The sequence below is a fragment of the Pelodiscus sinensis genome, chromosome 3 (assembly GCF_052426305.1).
Source record: "Pelodiscus sinensis isolate ZL-2025 chromosome 3, ASM5242630v1, whole genome shotgun sequence".
Lineage (NCBI taxonomy): Eukaryota > Metazoa > Chordata > Testudines > Trionychidae > Pelodiscus > Pelodiscus sinensis.
The window spans coordinates 102,783,963-102,807,572 of record NC_143054.1 but is presented as its reverse complement, the minus strand read 5'-3'; the positions used below and the strand labels follow the sequence as shown (position 1 = coordinate 102,807,572).

General features: G+C 40.7%; 1 protein-coding gene across 1 annotated transcript; it reads right to left on the bottom strand.

Moving 5' to 3' along the window:
• Positions 1–1,165: 1,165 nt before the first annotated feature.
• Positions 1,166–5,917, bottom strand: GJE1 (gap junction protein epsilon 1). The gene is made up of 3 exons (XM_014580361.4): positions 5,722–5,917; positions 3,770–3,952; positions 1,166–1,965 (listed from the first exon to the last, which is right to left on the bottom strand). Exons 1-3 carry the CDS (start codon positions 5,758–5,760, stop codon positions 1,570–1,572), a joined length of 618 nt encoding a protein of 205 aa, XP_014435847.1. The 5' UTR covers positions 5,761–5,917; the 3' UTR covers positions 1,166–1,569.
• Positions 5,918–23,610: the final 17,693 nt, after the last annotated feature.

The window sequence follows — 23,610 nt, the reverse complement described above, 5'->3', positions numbered from 1 at the left end:
TCATAGGACTAACCAGGAGTCTTAGTGAAGACCAGGAATATTGTTGTTCAGGAATCAAGTTGCAACACTAGAGCTACGTGTGAACATTTAGAGCATTTGCTTGTACTATATCAGGCCTAAGCATTACATCTTACTTCATGAGCATTAAAATTCACTGAACCAGAGGTTAATCATGAGCTCATTTAAATAATTTGGAATGGCTTTCCCCTGCAGATTAATAATCACTCAATTTACTTATAAACTTCTTCCAAACACATGTATGCAGTTAAGTAGCAAGTTCCAACAAGAGGTAAGTAAAATAAACTTCACCCCCTGCCCTAACCACCACATTGCTTTAAATGGCATTGAAGTGGCAATCACTCACATGTAAGTAAGGTGAAGCAAAATGCAGGACAATGTAGGACTTTAAAGACTAACAAGATGGTTTATTAGATGATGAGCTTTCGTGGGCCAGACCCACTTCCTCAGATCAAATAGTGGAAGAAAATAGTCACAACCATATATACCAAAGGATACAATTAAAAAAATGAACACCTATGAAAAGGACAAATCACATTTCAGAACAGGAGGCGGATGCAGGGGGGGGGGGGAGGAAGGAAGGTAAGTGTCTGTGAATTGATGATATTAGAGGTGGGGAGAGTGGGATGTCTGTGAGCTAATGGTATTAGAGGTGATAATTGGGGAAGCTATCTTGGTAATGGGTAAGATAGTTTGAGTATTTATTCATTCCTTCTCGGAGAGTGTCGAATTTTAACATGAATGACAGTTCAGAGGATTCCCTTTCAAGTGCAGATGTAAAAGGTCTTTGTAGCAGAATGCAGGTGGTTAAGTCATTGAGAGAGTGTCCTTTCTGGTTAAAATGGCAAGAAACTGTTTTTTCTTTGTGATCTTGTCTGATATCTGTTTTGTGGGCATTAATCCTTTGCCGAAGTGTCTGAGATGTTTGTCCAATGTACATCTGCTATCTTACCCATTACCAAGATAGCTTCCCCAATTATCACCTCTAATACCATTAGCTCACAGACATCCCACTCTCCCCACCTCTAATATCATCAATTCACAGACACTTACCTTCCTTCCTTCCCCCCTCCCTGCATCCCCCTCCTGTTCTGAAATGTGATTTGTCCTTTTCATATGTGTTCATTTTTTTTAATTGTATCCTTTGGTATATATGGTTGTGACTATTTTCTTCCACTATTTGATCTGAGGAAGTGGGTTTGGCCCACGAAAGCTCATCATCTAATAAACCATCTTGTTAGTCTTTAAAGTGCTACATTGTCCTGCATTTTGCTTCAGCTACCCCAGACTAACACGGCTACATTTCTATCACTATGTAAGTAAGGATTATTCTATATAAGTAATGCCTTTTGGAGCTGACCCTTACTTATGTATTTGACAACAGTAATATTCAAAAAGCTTATGGAAGGGAAGTTCCTGTACAAAACTGTAGAGGTGAACAAGAAGTGGTCTTGTTTCAAACTGAGATACCTATTGTACATAAAAAAAAAATCCACCACACACAACAGTGAAAACAGATGACACAAATAGTAGTTCAATATGACAACAGTGTCACTGGTTATTTAAAAAACCGAGCCTCCTACATAGTATCTCAAAAATCTCAGCAACACACAAAATTACTGTAATCACAGTGAAAGTATACATAGCAATGAGGAAAATTGTCTTTTCGAAATGTTCTGGCACCATGCATCTGGTGATATTAAATTTTTTGTCGAGGGCTCCTGCATCACACCGGTAGAGTGGATTCACTTGAAAGCCAAAGAGATGACTCTGAAGCCAAAAAGCCACAACTTCAAGGACAATCCTTAACAGAACAGAGAGGATATAAAAAACAGTATAGGTGGGCTTTTGGAGAATATCTTCCTGTTCGATGTTTCTACATGCAGCATAAAGATGAAACACTGCTCCAGGTATCAGAACTGTCACTAGCTGTAATGCCCAGAATACCTATAGTGGAGCAGAAACTTCGCTGTCAGATCACATACATCTGCACTGTGCCTGCTAAAACAGGTTCACACCCAAATTTCTTGTGAGAAGTTTTATGTGTATGGTATACAGGCAGTCCCCGGGTTACATGGATCCGACTTACATCGGATCCCTACTTACAAACGGGGTGAGGCAACCCCACACTAGCTGCTTCCCCCCAGCAGACCAGGGAGACGCGAAGCTAGCGGCCCCCCCAGCAGACTAGGGAGACATGAAGCGGCTTTTCTCAGCAGACACCTCAGCTTGAGAATAAAGGACTGAGGGAAGTGAGGTGTGGGAGAATAAAACTGAGCTCTGGAGAAATGTTTGGCTAGAGTTTCCCCTACAATATGTACCAGTTCCGACTTACATACAAATTCAACTTAAGAACAAACCTACAGTCCCTATCTTGTGCGTAACCCGGAGACTGCCTGTACATTAAAAACAATTAAAAGGTCATTTAATATAAGAATAATCACCAGTACTACTTCTTGCTATTTTACATTTCATTTACATGTAAACGTTCTTTAAATTGAAGACCGGTATGAATAAAGTAGGTTGCAGTCAATAAATCCTGGTCCTGTATTACCCTAATTCACATGAATATTCCTTATTTGTCTAGCTACAGGCACTTACATGACCAAAGTAAGAAGCCCGAACGTTTAAAGGTGCTAGAGATTCTAAATTCCACTGAGTTCAGTGTAACGCTGGATGTAAGATCTCAGCCTGAATGCCTCACATTCACTGATGGATTTTATCCTCATAAATTACATTTAATGAGTAAGTTAAATATTATCTCTATTTTCTTTTACAGGTGGAGGCACTAAGACAGTTTAGGGGACTTGCTACAATTTCCCTCACAGAAAGTCTGTAGCTGAACTAGGAATTGAACAGAGGCCTTCTGAATACCAAGCCAATATCCCTGTCTACTAGGCCAACTTTCTTGTTTGTCACAGCGCAAGGTGAACAAGGATGACTTGAAAGATGAAGGAGTAAAACAGAATATGGCCTTTATTGTCCACAAATATTTCCAAGTTAGAGAATGTTAATTATAGTGCATTTATGTGTTGATCTGCAACCTTTAGTCTCCTGAGTTGAAATCAGTTTGACTACTTGCAAGAGTAGGATGGATCATGTGAATAAATGTTAAACGATTAGTCCCTTACTTTTTCATAAATGGAAGTTTATTAGAGAAGATTATGTTACACTGATGTATAAACTAGTATTTCTCAATCTTTCTGATAGCAGGGACCGTTTTTTTTACCTTTCTAACCTGTGTCAGGGAGATCTCAGGGTGCGTCTACACTGCACCCACAGCTCAAAACAAGCAATGTAATTTGAGCTACGCATATTGTATAGCTTATTTCAAGTCAATTTTTAATAGCTTATTTCAAAATTTGGCACTGTCTGCACAGCACTTATTTAGAAATAAACTGCTTTTCCAAAACATCCCTTACTCCTTGTGGAATGAGGTTTACAGGGATATCGGAATAGTGAGCCTGTTATATTTTGAAATAACAGGCGCACTTAAAAGATGCAGAATAGCTATTTTGAGATTCCTCCAGTATCCCAAAATAGCATTGCAGTGTAGACGTAGCCTCAGGGACCAGCCCTAGCCCACCAACCAGTTGAAAAACACTGGCTGAAGTACCACCATATTCTATTTAATTACTACTCTTTGCGTGAAATGGGAAAATCAATTTACTTTCTGAACCATTTATCTAAATAATATTGATGATAATTTTTTTCTAAATAATTGGTTGTTTCAATTAAAAAGAAAATTTACCTGTGGAGTTATGGGTCTGAACTGGTTGTAACAGAAGAGATTAACTTCCCTCTTGTCTGGCTCACAGCTGAAGTGCAAGGCCTCATTTCCATAAACCGCAAAGCCCAAAACTCCAAGGAAAAACATTCGAACTGAGCCAAAGAAAAGGGTATGGAATTGGCCAATCACTGTTGGAGGCCTGAGCTGTAACAGTTGCAGGATTATGCAGTAGGAAAGACAAAGGCAAAGATGAACAAGTTATTCTTCCAGATTCAGGTTACCTAGAAAATTTATTTCAGGTTCAAAAACATCCTTCTCACTCCTTTCCCTACCTTTTAAAATAACTATTATATGAAAGGTGTTGTGTGCATTAAACCAAATATTGACTTGAAATATAACCAAAGTTTCTGTTAGGGATTGATTGTACTTACAGTTTCTAGTACACTCTCATTTATATTGCATCTGTCAGTTACTCTTTTTAACAACTACAGTTTTCTGATGTCAGTAGTGGTTTTTACATATTAGTTACATGCATAAAACTCAGTATTCTACAACTACAGACATGCAAGGCAGATGGAAAAGGTATCTTTCAATAAAGAGATAATTAGTTTTTATTGTTCTATTTAATTAAACTAAGATTATTTAATATTTAGTGTGAAAAGTTAATCATTTAGATCTCTCAAAAGTGGCATTGCTATGAGCAAGGCTAAGCAATGTTACCTGTTTGAACTATTATATTGAGTAGCAGTGCTACACCTTTATTTTCTAGTAAGAAAGCACAGATCATGCAGTTTTAAGTCTGCCTTTACAGAGCATGCTGTTCTGTTCCTCCATATTTGACTATCAGAATTTTCATCTTCACCCATATATATTTGTCATAGTAAAGAAAGCACATTATTTATTTTCCCAGTACTTGTCCTTTCATCATTCACTTCATACTCACACATCCTTCATAGAAGTTCTTGATATAATTTAAAGACATGTCTTGGAAGATGTTATCCTAGTGCAATTGTAGAGTAATTCATGTCCCTCATTGCCAATTTGCTGTCATCAGACTCAGTCGGATGCTATTGCTCTCTCATGACCCTTGCTGTACAAAACACTTGTCATTGCACATTTCACTTTTTTTTTTCTGGGGCCCCAATCAACCTTACTCTTTCAGGACTGGGGAAAAAAAGAGCCCAAACAAAAGCAGGGTACATGTGGTCTGCTTAATAATCCCCAATGAACGCAGTCAGCAGAACCATCCAATACCACAACACATTCACACAATAGCAACGGGGACGTGCAAGTGGTAATGAGCTCCCAACGCCACTGTGGTACTTGAGAAGTATAAAGTAACACAAAAAAGTGCCCCTGAGTGGTTTCAATCGGGGTGTATTCCCGGGAGAGACTTATTTTCTGTGCTCACGCCATTGTCACAAAAGAAATCAGTGAAACCTTAAGAAACCTTGAGGCATCTCACGCCAGGAATCTGCCTAGCGATCCGCAGCTGGAAGAGACGCTCTCGTAAGTGAAATCCTGGGAAGGGCAAGGCATTCTTTGTGAGGTTATTTCTTACATCTGCGTTCTCCCAACGCCTTTCTGCTGGCTCACAAACAGGAGCTCCCCTGGTCCTCCCGATAGCCAGTAATAAGATCCTGCCCATTTGCTAACACCACCCTCCTCCCCCTGAATATTTCATTATTACACCTTTTCCCTCTCTATAGTTCCTCTCCAGTCTGACCCATCCAGAGATTTCAAATAAGTGCCAGGAAAAGCAGCCCAAGAAGTAGTCTCCGGCTGCCCTGCAGCCAGAGGAGACAGAGCCATGCTTTTATCAGTGTCCCTAGGTAAATACTGAGAAGGAAGGGAAAGCCCCGTGAATCTCCAACAGAGACCAACTTTCCAGTCTCCTTTACTGCAGACCTGAACCCCGCAGAGAGTAGCCACAACAGAGGGAGCAACCGCAATGGGACAGTAATAGTACGCACCAGCCGCAGCCCCGGCGTTGTGTTGTTGGGGCGCCCCATTCACTTGGCGCTCAAGTCAGGAGGAGCTGCTGTCAGGTCCTGCTTCTCCGCTGCAGCCAGTTGGGTCGGTCCAGGGAGAGGAGCAGGGACCATCCTGGAAGCAAGATGCTGTCAGGCCAGCAATGCCTCACCCGCCCTGCGCGCGCTCACCAGGGAGGGAGAGAGAGGCACATCTGTTGTCAGCGCTCCAATAATCATCCACAGCCCAACACGTCGCTCCTCCCTGCCCCGCTCCCATCTCTCATCGGGGGCTACTGCGCACTCACATTCAAATTGCTCTAGCAGGGCAAAGGGGGAAAGCTGGCTCTCCCTGGATGCTGGCAATTTCTGCCCCCAAATTCCAAATTCCACTGCTGAAATGGAGACCACTTTGAGCCGCTCACAGTGAACTAAAGTATCTCGGAACTGGGCGACTCTTTACACAACCTGTTGCATCTCCCCCTCTTGCAGGCTGCCTGGCCATTTATGAAACATCTCTGGTCAAATATTTGTTTCCAGTCCCTTGTTATAATCACGTAAATACTGGTAACGTTGTTGCTTCACTGATCTGTTTAGCACGTTCAAATAATCTGTAAAATGTGCAGCTCCCTTTTCTCATTCAGATCAGGTCAGACTTTTTTTTTATCAGATGGGAAATAGAATCATAGAACCATAGAGCTGGAAGAGACCTCAGAAGGTCAGCAAGTCCAGCCCCCTGCTCTAGGCAGGACCAATCCCAACTAAATCAACCCGGCCAGGGCTTTGTCAAGCCCAGACTTAAACACCTCTAGGGATGGAGACTCCACTACTTCCCTAGGTAACCCATTCCAGTGCTTCACCACCCTCCTAGTGAAATAGTTTTTCCTAATATCCAACCTGGACCTCTCCCACCACAACTTAAGACCATTGCTCCTTGTTCTGCCATCTGTCACTACTGAGAACCACCTCTCTCCATCCTCTTTGGAATCTCCCTTCAGGAAGTTGAAGGCTGCTATCAAAACCCCCTCACTCTTCACTTATGCAGACTAAACAGACCCAACTCCCTCAGCCTCTCCTCATAGGTCATATGCTCCAACCCCCTAATCATTTTGGTTGCCCTCCACTGGACCCTCTCCAATGCATCCACACCCTTTTTGTAGTGGGGGGCCCGGAACTGGACACAATACTCCAAATGTGGCCTCACCAGAGCCGAATAAAGGGGAATAATGACATCTCTGGATCTGCTGGCAATGTTCCTCTTAATGCAACCTAAAATGCCATTGCAAAATGCAGGACAATGTAGCACTTTAAAGACTAACAAGATGGTTCATTAGATGATGAGCTTTCGTGGGCCAGACCCACTTCCTCAGATCAAATAGTGGAAGAAAATAGTCACAACCATATATACCAAAGGATACAATTTAAAAAAATGAACACATATGAAAAGGACAAATCACATTTCAGAACAGGAGGGAGATGCGAGGGGGGGGGGGGGGGAGGAAGGAAGGTAAGTGTCTGTGAATTGATGATATTAGAGGTGGGGAGAGTGGGATGTTTGTGAGTTAATGGTATTATGGTATTAATACCATTAATATGTGTAGGTCCAGTAGCGCTGCCCCTATGTGTAGGTCCAGTAGCGCTGCCCCTCGGGGCTGCGGGACCAACCCAGCAGCACCCCAGCTGTCCCGGATCAGCCGCTGCTGAAATTGACCAGCGGCTGACTCCAGGAAGCCCGAGACAGAGCTGCTCTGCCCCAGCTTCCTGGAATCAGCATCTGGTCAGTTTCAGCAGCAGCTGACTTAGGTACACCTGGGACAGAGCAGCTGGGGTGCTGCTGGGTTGGTCCCTGCAGCACCGAGGTTTGGCGCTACCAGACCAACCCAGCAGCGCCCCAGCTGCTCTGTCCCAGACGTCCGGATTCAGCCGCTGCTGAAACTGACCAGGGCTGACTCCAGGAAGCCTGGGGCAGAGCAGCTCTGCCTCTGGCTTTCTGGAGTCAGCCGCTGATAAGTTTCAGCAGCAGCTGACTTGGGGACACCTGGGGCAGAGCAGCTGGGGTGCTGCTGGGTTGGTCCAGTAGCACCGAGGAGCGGCGCTGCGGGACCAACCCGTCAGCACCACAGCTGCTCTGCCCCAGGCATCCCCAAGAGCAGCTGGGGTGCTGACGGGTTGGTCTCGCGGCGCCAAGGGTCGGCGCTACCGGACCAACCCAGCAGCACCCCAGCTGCTCTGCTGCAGGCGTCCCCTATTCAGCCGCTGCTGAAACTGACCAGCTGAATCGGGGCTGAATCGGCTGATTCCGCGGCTGAATCGGGGACTGCTGGGGCAGAGACGGACTATCAGAAGGGAGGGCTATGAGAGGGTCTGGGGTAGCATTCCCCCCATCCACCCCAGACCCCTCATAGCCCCCCCTTCTGATAGTCCGGAATATCTGATAATCCGGCACCCTCTGGGTCCTAAAGGTGCCGGATTATCAAAAGTTTACTGTACTTAGCTGGTTGGTCCCCAGCCTGTAACAGTGCTTGGTATTCTTCCGTCCCAAGTGAAGGACTCTGCACTTGTTCTTGTTGAACCTCATCAGATTTCTTGTGGCCCAATCCTCCAGTTTGTCTAAGTCACTCTGGACCCTATCTCTGCCCTCAAGCATATCTACCTCTCCCCCTAGCTTAGTGTCATCTGCAAACTTGCTGAGGGTGCAATCCATCCCCTTATCCAGGTCATTAATAAAGATATTGAACAAAACTGGTCCTAGAACCAAACCTTGGGGCACTCCACTAGAAACCGACCGCCATCCTGACATCGAGCTGTTGATCATTACCTGCTGGGCCCGGCCTTCTAGCCATCTTTCTATCCATCTTACTGTTCATTTATCCAATCCACATTCCCTTAACTTGCTGGCAAGAATATTGTGGGAGACCATATCAAAAGCCTTGCTAAAGTCAAGGTATATCCACTGACTTTCCCACATCCACAGAGCCAGTTACATCATCATAGAAGCTAAATGGAGTCCTGTGCTGAACAGAAATTATGTTTGGATGGTACTCAAGGCAATACTGGGAGGCTGCAGAGAAAATTTGGTGGTTTTTTAATGTAAAAAGAATAGTTACACATATATTAAATATATTTCCACATTACATAACTTCACCTTGAGCAGGATTGATGGCTTGCAATATGATTTAAATGATAACATTTATAATAGCAATTTTAAATAGGCTTGTGAAATATAGCAGAAACTGGATGGATTCCAAAAAGCTTCAGATCTAAGGACTTATATTCAATTACATGAAATTATAAATTCTTGAATAATAAATAGCATTATTTATTAGTTGCACAACACCTAAAGCATGCACCTAAAGTCTCAGAGGGGTAGCTGTTTTGTCTGTAACTTTAAAAACTAGCAGTCCTGTAGCACCAGAGAGCGAGAGAGAGACAGAGAGAGAGAGAGAGAATCATGAGCTGTTGTGGGCAAAACCCACTGCCTAAAACTTTCCTACATAGTTGAAAGCACATCTGAAGGACATGGAACAGCCCCTGAAAGTTTTACCGTTTTAAGTATAAGATATCATTTGTGATGAAACATTTTTATATATCCTAACTTACAAAGTTTGAAGAGCAGGAAATAAGGGAGTGGGCATTTTAGGGTGAATTTAAAAGAGGATGAGAAATAAATCAGAAGCCAGAGGAAAAAAGGGTAAAATAAGCACAATGAGAGTTAGAAGAAGGTGATCACAGACTTCAGAACAAGACGCTTTTAAATAGAAATTAAGTCACTTAAATGAGTATGACATTTTAATCATCTTCCAGTTTTGACATTCTTGACAATGAACACTTGTATGCTGAGCAGATGTAAAATTGCTTCAGAGGGGTAGCCGAGTTAGTCTGTACAGGATAAACTTTAAAAACAACAAATAGTATGATAGCACTTTAAAGACTAACAAAACATGTAGGCTATGTCTAGACTGGCAAGTTTTTCTGGAAAATCAGCTGCTTTTGCGGAAAAACTTGCCAGCTGTCTACACAGGCCGCTTGAATTTCCAGAAAAGTACTGACGATCTCATGTAAAATCATCAGTGCTTTTCCGGAAATACTATGCTGCTCCCGTTCAGGCAAAAGACTTTTTCCGAAAGACTTCTGCGCAAAAGGGCCAGTGTAGACAGCACAATACTGTTTTCCGCAAAAAAGCCCCGATCGCGAAAATGGCGATCGGGGCTTTTTTGTAGAAAACCGCGTCTAGATTGGCCATGGTCGCTTTTCCGCAAAAAGTGCTTTTGCAGAAAAGAATCCTGCCAATCTAGATGCGCTTTTCCGAAAATGCTTTTAACGGAAAACTTTTCCTTTAAAAGCATTTTCGGAAAATCATGCCAGTGTAGACATAGCCGTAGATTGTATCATGAGTTATTGTGGGCACAGCCCACTTCTTCAGATGATCAGAGTGTTGTATGTCCAGAACCAAAATAAATAGGGGAGAAGGGAAGGGGGAGGGGGGGAGAGGAAGGAAAAAATGGAAGTGGGGGAAGAAAAGGAGGCAGTGGGTATATAAATATCAATGAGAAAACCGAGCTGGGATGTAACAGGCAAAACTGATAGTCCATAAGCACCTAAAAACTGGATAGTTAAAAGAAGCAGATAAGGACCATTAGTTAGCAATTAGAGAGGAAGAGTACTAACACCAGAATCTACACAGACAAAGAACCATTGGCACCTTCATTGTTTGGTTGGTTGATAATGTCCCAGCCATCCTGTATCTTGATTCAAACCATTGGCATGAGAATTAAGCTTATGAATTAATTGTAGTTCCAACCCTTCCATGTGTGTTTGGCTTCTGGAATTGGTCTGTAACAAAACAGAAACTTGAAGATCTCTTCATGAATGACCAGGCAAATTAAAGTGTTCATCAACAGGTTTTTGTATGTTCCCTTTATGGATCTCTGATTTGTGTCCATTAATTTTTTCCATTGATTCATTATCTCCATTGATTCTTGTTATCATGCCTGCTTTACACCCACTCTCCATAGATGCAAATAATAACACAAGGTTATTATAATACAGGGCAGGGGAGTACTAAGCCTCATGTTGGATAGCCTTATGTCTCTCTACTTTCTCCTTCTTCTCTGCTAAATCCCTTAATTTATTCTTCGTTAGCCCTTTTCTCTTAACTCCACCTCCTTCGTCTGTTCACTAAGTATTAACAATTGGAGCAGTTTCTATTTTACTGGTTTGCACTTAGTTTTCACAAATGGGGAAAGACCCCTGGGGAGGATTTTTTGTTGTCTTAGTTCCTAAGCAATGGCAATGATACCAGGTCTTTCAGTTTCCATTACAAAGGACCATTTTCATGTTTAAGTTGGCCTAAAGCATTTCTTTTTCAGAAAACATCATGTCTAATGTCCACCAAATAAATTAAAATTGGAGAAAAATGGGATTAAGGGTCCTCAAAGGCCACTAGGATAAGTTCTGAAAATGTAGGCCTGGTCTACGTGAGGGGACAAAGTTGAACTAAAATACGCAACTCCAGCTACGTGACTGGCGTAGTTGGAGTTGTCATATTTTAGTCTGAATTTTTGTGGGAGGTCGACAGGAGAAACTTTCATGTTGACTTTCCTTACTTCTTGTGTCCTGGTGGAATACCAGAGTTGACTAGCAGTTGATTCAGTGTGTCTTTACTTGGCGAGATCAATCTCCACAGAGTCAATCTCCTGGTAAGCGAAGATAAGATTTACCTTCTTATCCTTCCTTCCTTTTTTAGAAGACTAGTTACCTCGCAAATAATATATTTTCCATTAGATTTTATTAATGCCACTGCAGTCCGGTCTGTAATGGCTATATCTACATTAGGAGTGAGGGGTGTAGTTTCCAGATGGCAAAGACATACTTACTTTGCTTTCAGTTATGATAAGAGGAAGGTGTACACTGAATTTGATGGTTCTAGCTCTTACGGTTTAGGAGAAGTTCTTTAACCAACAGACAGGCACACAGATAAATTCTCTCAAATATATAGTAGATTAGTGACTACTTTAATCTAGAAAAGAGAAAAACTAAAATTTGGCCTAATGCAGAAGAGTTCTTAATGACTACCAAAGGCATTAGCTTCCAAATTACTGATTTGAAAGTACATCTAAGTAACTGAATGTTCTTACTAAGCACCTAATGCAAAACCCACTGTAATGAATGAGGTTCTTCCATTGACTTCAGTGGGTGTCAGATTGTATCTATCTTGAAACCTATGCAAAATTAGTTCTTGATTTAGTTCGTGTTCACAAGTATCCTCAAATAATAATTCTCTTGTTTATTCTCTGTATATTTATCTCAGAATACATATAAAAGTTTCTTAAAGAAAAAAAATTAAGCAAGAACATAATCTCAGTAAGGTTGTACAATGAATGTTATTTGATTTTTTTGTAGTTTGTCTGACTCATGTTAATAGATAGATGTAAAAACCCCAAGCCTCTCCCATCCCCCATTTTGCCTACTGCATCTATAATGACAATTAGGTTTGCATCTTGCAATCAATATTTACATGATATAAAGAGGATTAAAATATACAGCGGCTCTATAGGTTAATATATTTTTTTAAAAAATAAATAACATTAATAAAATGCCTACACTTTCCCCTGATCAAAATCACAGTTGGAGTTTGGTTTATATGCACATAAACAGATTTTAATACTTATACCTCCAAATTATTCAATTAGCTCAGCATGCTACCCTTCAGTTTAGTGTCATTAGTACTTTCTTCACTTAATCCCTTTAGGATTCACACTGCCTGTGAAAATACACTGTTTAATGTAGCCAATAAAATAGGATTCTGTGTGTAGTGGTTAGGGCCCTTTTTAAATAAAAAGAAAAATATAATAAAAAGCCATCCAGAAGAAGTCAAATCTACCTCATTTGTAACCTGAAAACTATGGAAAAACCACCTGGAAAAGTGATCATTGAGATTATATTTTATTTCCCCACAACCAGAGATAGTAATACATTTTGGGGTTTGGGCTAGAATCAAGTTTTATGTATTTTAGAAAAAAGACCCTTAGTAGGTCACATAGATATCAAGGCTAGTAGGGACCAATGTGATCATCTAGTTTGACCTAACAGACTAAATTTCATGATTCTGTTGGCACTTGACAGAAAACCAGAGGGAATGTGATATTTCTTTTCCTTCTTCCTTTGATATAAAGTGAAATAGTTAGCTGTTAGCATGTGAGTCAACACTCATTGAGGTGAACGGAGCAGTTCACATGCCTTGGTTCTATTGTTTCAGGCTCTTTGTAAATACAGGTAAATCTCATTGAACTGGTTACATTTAGATCACCTTTCATGTTTCTTTTTAACCTAATAGCCGGAGACTTAGGCTAGGTTTACACCATAGACCTGTATCAGTATAACATCCATACCCCTGACTGCCAAAGTTACACCAATTAACTCTCTGTGGGTGTATCTAAACAGCACCCTAAACTCGAAATAAGATATGCAATTTGAGCTACGCAAATTGTGTATCTTATCTTGAATCTATTTCAAAAAAGCTTATTTTGAAATTTGGCATGTCTACACAGTGCCAAATTTTGAAATACTGGACTATTTTGAGCCATTCCTTATCCCTCATGAATCCCTTATCCCTCAAAAAATATTTTGAAATAATGAGCAGCTTGTGTAGATGCGGGGTAGCTATTTCAGTATACCTCCAGTATCCCAAAATAGCTGTGCAGTGTAGACATACCCTGTGTAGACAGCACTATGTTGATGGGAGAGCTTCTCCTGTCAGCATAATAGTGTCTTTGCTAAAGCACTACAGAAATGCAGACGAACCTGTGCAGTTTTACCACTGTAGTGCTGTACATGAAGACAAGCCCTTTTTATAAAAAAAGTAAAAAATAACATTTATGAGAATAAGTATCATAAGAGCACAATGTACTCTATCCTTGCCCAAATTGAGCCCTGATTCAGAATGTATATTTATGGTTTACTATATATAATATTTATGGTAGGAGTTATAAAGGTTTGATTATTGCATGTTCTTTTTTATAAGTACCTGAGAACGCAATTTAGTTTTGAAATAGCTTTAAATAACAAAGTAAAGGTTTACATTATTTGAATGTCTACAATGGTTCATTATTTATCTGTCCCCAAACGTAATAATAATCTATTCTGTATACCATCCGAACAAACTAATTCCAACTAAACAAAGCAAAACTAAAACAAAAAACACAACATCCCACCCCAGTAGATGGAATCTGGGGTGAAAGATATTATAATTCATGTACATAGAGCTGCCTATAGCTGGCTTTTCCCCTTTTCTCTTACAGAGAGAGCAGGAAATTACACCACTCTAGTTCTTTTGGACCTAGACTTACAATATTATGAAGATATGTACAATTTGCTCTCTGTGACAACTCATTTTAGTGCAGGGATGGGACTTGGGAGAGACCAAAACTGATTTTTTTTTTGTTTAGCCAAGAAAGAATTAAGTTCAAAGAACCCAGCAGAGCATTTGAGCGCCACACGGGAGCTCAAATATCAGAGCAGAGACCTCATAATCATATTTTAACTATCCACATTGTCTACAGAGATTAGTGACTCAATTGTGTGGAGCTTGAGAGAGTTCCATTGATTTCTCCCTCTAATTTGACTTCTGCTTTGAATGATTTAAAACAGTTTTCTCCTTTCTTCAGAATTCATCAGTCTGTATAACCATCTAGTTTATCACTCTTTTGTGTTTTAACCTACATAAGAAACAAAAGTAAATGTTCAATTAATCTAATCTTGGAAGCCCTGATCCTGTAAAAACACCTACTAAATCAGAGACGCCTAGAAACTCAGGGCTGGAAGGGACCTTGTATTCTGAGTATCGGGGAGTGGGTGCTGGCACTCCAGCCTCCTCCCACTCTTTGTCTCCCCACTCCCTCCGGGGCTGGACCATACAAACCTGGGCCCCTTAGGCTCTGGTGTGGGAAGGGAATGTGGGGTGTGTCTTTCTCCTTCTCAGGAGCCACATCAGTGAGGACTTTGTTTTATTTTGTTTAATTTTTTTGCTTCTCACTTGTGTGCGGTCACTGACTGATTTTTCTGTGGGCCAGTGGCCCTGACCCAAAAAGGGTTCCTCACTCCTGTGATAGGGGACTCAGATGTTATGAATAAGATTAATGCACACAGCAACTCCCAATTACTAAATATATTATAAACACTAAACATATGAGAATTCTAATGCATATTTTAATACTAACACAAAAATGAGCCAGACTAATTCCAGCTACGTATTTGTCAGTGGTCTGTTGAGACAAGAGGATGTTAGTATGAGCTTGCACATGGTCTGTCAGTATCACAGAAACCTCTTCTAGTGCTTAACTATTTTTAGAGTTAAAAAGTTTTTCTAATATCTAATTACAATGGCTGTGTCTAGACTGCATCCCTTTTCTGTAAAAGGGATGCAAATTAGACACATTGCAATTGCAAATGAAGCGGGGATTTAAATAAACATGGCTGCCGCTTTTTCCAGCTCGGAGCTTTGCTGGAAAAAAGCGCCAGTCTAGACGGGGATCTTTCGGAAAATAAAGCCTTTTCTGAAAGATCCCTTATTCCTTTTTTTAAGAGGACATGCAGAACAATTGAGTACCACGCTTTTTTATAATATGCTTTTACATATTTGAAGACTGTTTTCAGATTCTAAGCTCAGTCTTCTCTTTCCTAGATTACACATTCCTTTTTCTTCAACCTTACCTCATAGGTCATGTTTTTCACACCTCTGATTACTCTTGTAGCTCTCTGGACTCTCTCCAACTGGTAATGTATGTGGGCTTCCCCACTGAACTCCTCAGATGCTCAATATGTCAAGATATTCTTTACCTTAAAGAAAGTAAGCAAAGATATGGGGCTTTTTTGGCCATTTTATCTTTGCTTACTTTCTTTAAGGTAAAGAATATCTTGACATATTGAGCATCTGAGGAGTTTATTTAAATTTGAGGAGTGTCTCCCAATTGTTATATTTTCTTTCAGAAAAGGTACTTGACAAATCAACATACAAGGCACACTTTTTGCATCATTTTTCAGATGCCTTGGATGTCTATGCAGAAGTCAGCAGGAGTTTTGCTATTGGGGTCCAAATTTCATGCTTTGTAGTTATTTTTTCCAGCTATTAATGGTACTTTTGATTATCTGGTGTTTGCCATTCTCTTTAACAGGCTTCCAAAAACTCCACAATACTTTTTTCTCTTGGCTATAAACCAGCTACTGATCTTTAAATTCTCTCTCACCAAAATAGTACTTCCTTGTTTGGATAATACATTTATCTCTGCATCTGATCTGGTTTGACTGGGACCCTGGGGCTTCATGTCTTATCAAAAACCCATTCTGCTTCGGTATCAAAGAGGCCTTGTTTCTCTATCAGAAATTCCATTTTATGATTTAAGAGTAATGAGCTCCATGTACATTTAGGTCAGCTAAGCTTTGGATGTTTCAGTGCTTCACTCCAAGAACATAAGAGCCAAAAAAATGACCACTTGGGATTTTCCTCTGCTCAGGAGAAACAAACATGAAGCATCACACCATAAACATTGCTTAAATTACACTTAAAACTTTCCCATTTTTTTCTGATGTTCCAGTTTTTTTAGAAATGGAAATACCCCTGAGTGGCCATCTATTCTTTCATTTGGTGCCACTTGTCTGTGAGAGTCTTTCCTTTGACTACAAAGGGTTTTGGGTGGGGTTACCAGATAGACCCACATAGACTGTTACATAGAAATGCTGATTCCTTAGTAGGGTTGAAGTTGCACTTCAGTTCTAGGACTTTTTCCCAGAATACTTTTTGAGGAGCTGCTGGCCCTTTTCATGTGCAATCATAATCAAATACTGCCCTATTTGATTTGAAGGGAGCTCTTCATTTTATAGCTGCGAGTCTCTTGTGCTGTATGTCCTTTTCTAATGCCTAGTAAGTAATTTGAGCTCCTGTTTACTTACTCTTTAGTATTTCTGAGGGTAACAGAATCTCACAAACGTGAGTACTGTCAGTGAATTTCATGGTAGTCATGCTTAATCTCTCAAATAAGAACACACTAGGAACCTCCTCCCAATCCTTTGCATTTATTTATAACTATTTGCATAAACCATTCAGTGCACAAAAACCCAAGCCAAGATTTGGCTGACAATGTGTGTTTGGTATAGTTCTATGCTGCTGACATCCATCATTTAATTATACTGTAGGTAGTGGTTCTTTTTAAATATAGAAGTCACTGTGGTACTAAAAAATGTATAAATAAATAGAATGGGCTACTTTTGGGCTACTGTTTTTTTTTTTTGTTTAAATGACTGTTAACTATTGATTCAGTAGAAATCTAGCACTTGCAAAAACCCCAAGAGTGTTCAGGTGCATAAGTAGCCCATGAAATGGCATTATAGATAAATCTGCCTCCCCTTACCAGAATCTGAAATGACACCTGTGTTGGAGTGCAGTCACAGATGCCCTCTTGGAATTGTTCCCCAGTGTGCTGATCATGCCACTGACACCTACATTTTTGCTCTCTGAGGGCATGTATACATTGGGGAGTTATTTTGAAGTTACTCCCCTTATTTTGAAATAACAAGGTACGTTTCCATACTACCAAGCCCGTTTTTTTGAAATAATGGGCTTGTTATTTGAAAACAATACATCCTGCTTATGAAGAGGAATATTTCAAAATAGTTATTTTGGGAGTTATTATTTCAAAATAATTTACTTCAAAATAACCTGGTAGTGTAGACATAGTCTGAGGCTCCCCACCGCCCTACCCTGTTGGGACAGATCTTTTGATCTCCCCCAGGCAAGCCACAGAAGGGCTCAAATCCCAAATAAATCCATCTTTCTTTGTGTAAAAGTTTTACACAAGGAAAGCTCATTAGGATATTTGCTCTCTTTATGAAAGAGATATGCACACTGTTCATCTCCCCCAGTAAACAGTTAGGGTATGTCTACACTTGCAGCCTAATTCGAACTAAGGTTGCAAATGTAGGCATGTGAAATTGCAAATCAAGCCCAGGATTTAAATACCCCGCACTTGATTTGCATTTTCCTGGCTGGGCGCCATTTTTTGAAATTTACAAGCCCAAAGTAACTGCCCGCGTCTACATGCGGCAGTGAAACAGGAGTTCGAAATAAAACCCTAGTTCGAACTACCTGTTAAACCTCATTGCAACCTCACTTCGGGCTTGTAAATTAAAAAAAAAAAAGGTGCCCGGCTGGGAAGGTGCAAATCAAGCGTGGGATATTTAAATCCCAGGCTTGATTTGCAATTCTGAATGCCTACATTTGCAGCCCTAATTCGAATTAGGCTGCAGGTGTAGACGTACCCTTATTTACACTGGGACTGGTAGTAAACAAAAAGTGTTTTTATTATGCCCAAACAATAACATTTAAGTGCTTGCAAGTGAAAACAGAGAGATAAAAGCAAGTTACTAAGTTAAAATGAAAAGAAAATGCATAGCTAGTTCTAATTCACTAGAAATCATTGGGTCTGTACATCCTAAACACAAAACTCTGGTCATCTGAAGAAGTGGGAAGTGCCCATGAAAGCTCATGATACCATCTATATATTTTGTTAGTCTATAAACTGCTACTAGACCTTCTCTTTATTTTATTTTATTTTATTTTATTTTATTTTATTTTATTTTATTTTATTTTATTTTATTTTTTTGTAATTCATGCAAACGGAGTATTACCCTAAAGTACTGTTCTCGTTCTAGGCATAATCATCAGGTCAGAGTCTCTTTTACCCTGACCTGGTCTTCAGATCTTTGTATTCTTTCAGAGTGTTCCAGGCCAGCTAAAGACAAAGGGCTTATGGCTTTCCACTGCTTAAATTGTCTTTTCCCCAAGATGGGCATTTTCTGTTCTACATTCCCCCCCTTCCATGGAAAAATATCATGGTCAAAATGGAATCCCAGTACAAGGTGATAGTATCACGTCTCACTAGTCCAATCTCCTTTGGACTTCAGGACAGACAAGGCTGTTTACTAGTCGTTAAGTTGATCACCAAGTCATTAAGGCTTCTGGGGCACCAATAATGACTCATTACTATGTTTAAAACTATAAACAGTTTCATACTTCATATTTCTAACTTCACATATAAGAATGATACATACACCAAAATAGGATATATAGATCCAACATATTGTAGCATTAAAGTTGATAGGTTACATTAGGCACTTTGCCCAAAGCATCCTTCAGTTGTTCATATTTATATTCATAAGCCAATTTCCATAAAGCATGGTGGGGGGCGGGGACCATCACATCACCCTTGAGTCAAAACCACACCTCTGGCAGAGACTGCAGCCTTAGACTGCTTGGCCATCTTGACAGGTCTCCTTTTGGGGCAGAGTCAAAGTTAGCACACCTCTTGACAGGGTGCTAAAGGGCTCTCCCCAATGGGGCAGAAAGGGAGAGCTCTTCAGAGACGGGATATTGTGACCTGAGCACAGACCTTAGACAACTCAGTCACCCTGCTTCTGTGCAGGTATCTGCTGCCTCTCTTCACTTCATGACACTACACTCACTAATGTCATGCTCTGCCTTCAATGTGGCCCAGGCTACTGTGATCCTGCTTTTCCACTGAGGCCCTAGAGAGAGGACAGGAGAAAAGGGGAACATCCTCCTCTGATGAGATCAACAACAACTCTCCAAAAAGAACTCATGCAACCAGCAGGGAGCCCTAATCAACAAAAGGCTTTTAGCCTGCTGTCAGTAGTGGGATTTGGACCCACATCTTCAGAGGAGGCTATTGACTAAACACAGCACCTTAGGCCACTCAGCCATCCTTATTAAGTCCCCTTTTGTGGGGGAGTCAAAGAAAAATCACCCCAGTTCAATGACACTTCATAAGACAGACTGTTTCTGGTCTCTCCCAGGGATGTCCATAGGATTTATGAGGCTCTAGGTAGGGCTACTAAACTGGTATCCCTACACCTGGTGGCTTTCAGGGGGGAGAGGGAGATGATTTTTTAGAGATGTGATTTTATAATCTTCAGAAACACAATGCGCAAGAGCTGTTTTCCCTCATTTTTTCAGGAAGAACGGCTCTTGCACAAGAGGGTTTTTTTGCAGAAAAAGGAACTGTCTACACAGCTCCTTTTTGTGCAAAAGTCTCTTGCGCAAAAATGGTTGCTAATTAATTATGCAAATGAAGCGTGGTGATATTCTACTCCGTGCTTCATTTTCATAAGCTTTTGTGGAAGAAGCCTGTAGTATAGACATAGCCTAAGAGAGTGGTGAAGCACTGGAATGGGTTACCTAGGGAAGTGATGAAATCTCCATCCCTAGAAGTTTTTAAGTCCCAGCTTCACAATGCCTTGGCTGGGATGATTTAATTGGGCTTGGTTGCTTTTAGCAGGGGTTGGACTCAGTGACCTCCTGAGGGCTCTTCCAACTCTATGATTCTATGACAAGCTAGGCAGGTAGCAGTAACATTTGAACTTCAGAAAGACAAGAGTTCTCTCTGCAGATGCGCCTTCCCTGGATACTTTGTGGGAAATATTTGGTAGCACATGGATTTAAACTGCTTTGCTAAAGCTTTCCATTAACTGATTTTCATCAAGTTATCCCACTAAATCAGTCTTCAAAAATCATGTTTTATAAGAAAAATATAAGCCAAAGATTTTGTAATCATTTTTCAGTTTTTCTTCATTAATATTTTCTTGAAGATGGTTCATTGTCTTCCCCCTCCAGCCAGTGCTGGCTTGAGCCACTCCTGTGCCCTGGGCAGCGAGCGTGCGATTCACGGCTCCGCCCCCCGGTGCACGGAGCTGTGCACTTTACAGCTGCAATCAGGCACGTGGTGCCTAATAGCAGCTCTAAGGGATGCCCCGTGCCTGGGCACATGGCGCCCCTTACAGCTGCCATCAGGCACCCCAGGCAGCTGCAGGGCTAGTCACCCCCCCCCCTTAATCCGGCCCTGCCTCCAGCACTGAAACAAAGAACCGAAGTTTTCTGAAGAAGCCAGGTCCAGCTTTGACTCAAACGTTATAAAGGGGATAGTGGTCGGGGGGAGCAGCTAGGACAGATCCATAGGTGACCTGTGTTAGCACTCGGGAGCTACACAGCCCCCATGCTCCTGCCAACATTTTAATTGCTAAAAGGGCTGCGCCCACATATCCCCTCCTGCCTTTTGAGTGGCCCATCCTGTACCTCTGATATGCACACTTACCTGCTCCATAAATATCCAGTGAAACAACTAGAGGGGAGCTGAGCTTATTCCCTGTTTGGAATAGGCTCAGTAGATGGCGCTTAAGACACGTGCGGAGCCAGCGTAATAGCTTCATTCCCGTGCTGACTTGTAAAAAAGGCTGGGATTTGCTTTCCCCTTTTGGGGAGCGGTACAGCAGAATGATATTAACCTCTGCACCATTTTAAAATTCCAAGCTTCAGTGCTAAGCATGAAAAGTGATTTTCAGTCCGCCTTTGCTTTCTTTCTCATTGGAGTTACTAACTTGTTGCAACCTATCTCCCTCCTCTCTGTCGCTCGCATTGCTCTTAAACAACCCTATTCATTTAAACTTGGGGGCCCTTAGGCTGTAATTTGAAATAAACAACAGTATCAGAAGATTCGGATTAACTCCTTTATCTCAACTGTAAATGCTAGATAGTTTGAACATCACGATATGAGTTCCTTGATTGCTTCCTTCCTCCCCCTACGGAAATCAGATTCATTCTGTATGTATGTGGTCGATGTGTTTATCCTTTGAAAGGCACTGGAGGAAAGAGCTAACATTCTGTTTCCAATGCAATGCGGTAAATGATAGATGTCAGCCCATATTAATTCATATGCTGAGTTTTGAAAATGTGATGTAGATAAAACTGAAAGGAATTAAAGCAGGACTTTTAGAGTGGGATTTTGAAAGGCACCTGTGTGATTGGGGTGAGATTTCCAAAAGCACCTGTGAGATTTAGGACCTCCTAAATCACGCACACGCTTTTGAAAAATTCACCCTTCAATTTAAAGAACAATTTGCCAAGATAAGAATTCTTTAATATATCAATGTAAGGATGGCAAGATTCGCTCTAGTTGAGTCACAAGGCTAGGGACTGCTTGGCTACATTCAGAAATTAGCACACAAACCACGAATGCAGGATAAAATACCAAGTAAAAGCTCTTTCAAATGTGTCGCTTTTGATGCTGAATTGGAGTTTCAGAATTGAATGATTCAAGACGACTCAGGCTTTCGAATTTTTCCATTCTCTGATATGATGAATATATTACTAACCAAGACCAACTCCTCACTAGTCAAATGTAATCACCCACTTAAATCTGTAGTGAAACGTCTTTATTGTTCATCGCAACTAAAATGTATTCTCAAAATAGTCTCCAGGGAAGCTATTTATACATTTAAATGGGGTCAGATAGATTTAACTTTTACTAATTCATTCTATCTTTCTCAACCAGTAGACACCTTACAACAGGAGGAAGAGTGAATAGTGGTTAGAAAACATTTAAGGCAATTTAATATCAGTGTCGTGAACAATGAATGATCTTTACTGAGATAAAATAAACTCAATTAAGCTTATTCTATCAACAATAAACCAGCAGTTTAGAGTCCAGCCAAGGAAAGAATATGTGTCCAAGACTCTCTCAAAGGAACTGCAATTGGATTTGCTTAGTATGACTATAAATAGAATAGATAAATAAGTGTACGTGTTACATGACAGCTATCAGATTGTGTAGCACTTAGTGGTAAACATGCACTCTGGATACCAGATGTTTTTGAATAGTGGCACAGTTGTCTTCGGTAGGATTTATTGTACAGTAGCTCTGCGGTACACGAACCAGTAATCTACAAGACTGCAATCAATTATATTTTCCAGGAGATTGGAAAAGTTATTATTTTTTAAAAAGTAAAAACATCTAAAAGAACAAAGCAGCTCTTACGGCACTTTTCACCAGTAAATCTCAACTTATTTTACAAGGGAGGTGAGTATCATTACCCCCTTTTTACAGATGGGGAAACTTCGGCACATAGAGGTGAAATGACATGCCCAAGATAACCCAACAAGCCAATATATAGTAGAGCCAGGAGTACTACCCAGGAATTAGTCTGCTGATAGTGTTAATCTTGCCAAGCAACAGTGTTCTAAACGCATCTATTGTTATTTTTATGTATAAAAAGATTTATTAAAGATAAACAAGTTTCATTTACAATTCCAGTCCCTTTGCTAGATAATGCACAAGTGGTAGGATACGTTTTATTTCATACAGGTGACAGACTTTGCTACATTAGTTTCTTATTGCTACTTCCCCATTTTCTTCATATGTTTATTATTTTTGTTCTCTTTATATTCTGTCCTCTTTTAAGGTTATCTGCCACATATGCCGTAATTATTGTTTTAATAATATGAACACTGAACATTTGTTCAATGCCTTTTTGTAGGATTCAAAAAAATATAGAGACAGGACAACGTACATGACAGTACTCATGGCAACAAGTGCTATTTCACTGGATTGTTATACCCCGGCTCATTGAAAACTGAAGTCCCTCAGATGTTTCTCCATTGTATGATATTGTATAGGTGCATTGCATCACACTAATGGAACTTGCTGAAAATGTACGGTATGATTGGGAAATCACGCGTCAGTCGGTTGCGGCCAAAACAGCCAATCGCACACCCCTGACGTTACTCTAGTAGTCTAAGAATTTTCGAGCGACCCATAAGGTTGCAACAAAGAAGTCAAGTATTGTGTTTAATGGAGGAGCAAGGAAGTCTGGTGATAGACATTATACTGCCCAGATCCAGTCAACACTTACTCTTATATGGATTTGCCATTGGCTCTGATAAATCGCAGCTCCCGTGTCCTTAATCCAGGCGAATTTTAGGTGAAATAATACAAACCAACCAAGCAAGGCAAAACATTCCCAACCCGTTGGTCAAATGCCATTTGAACT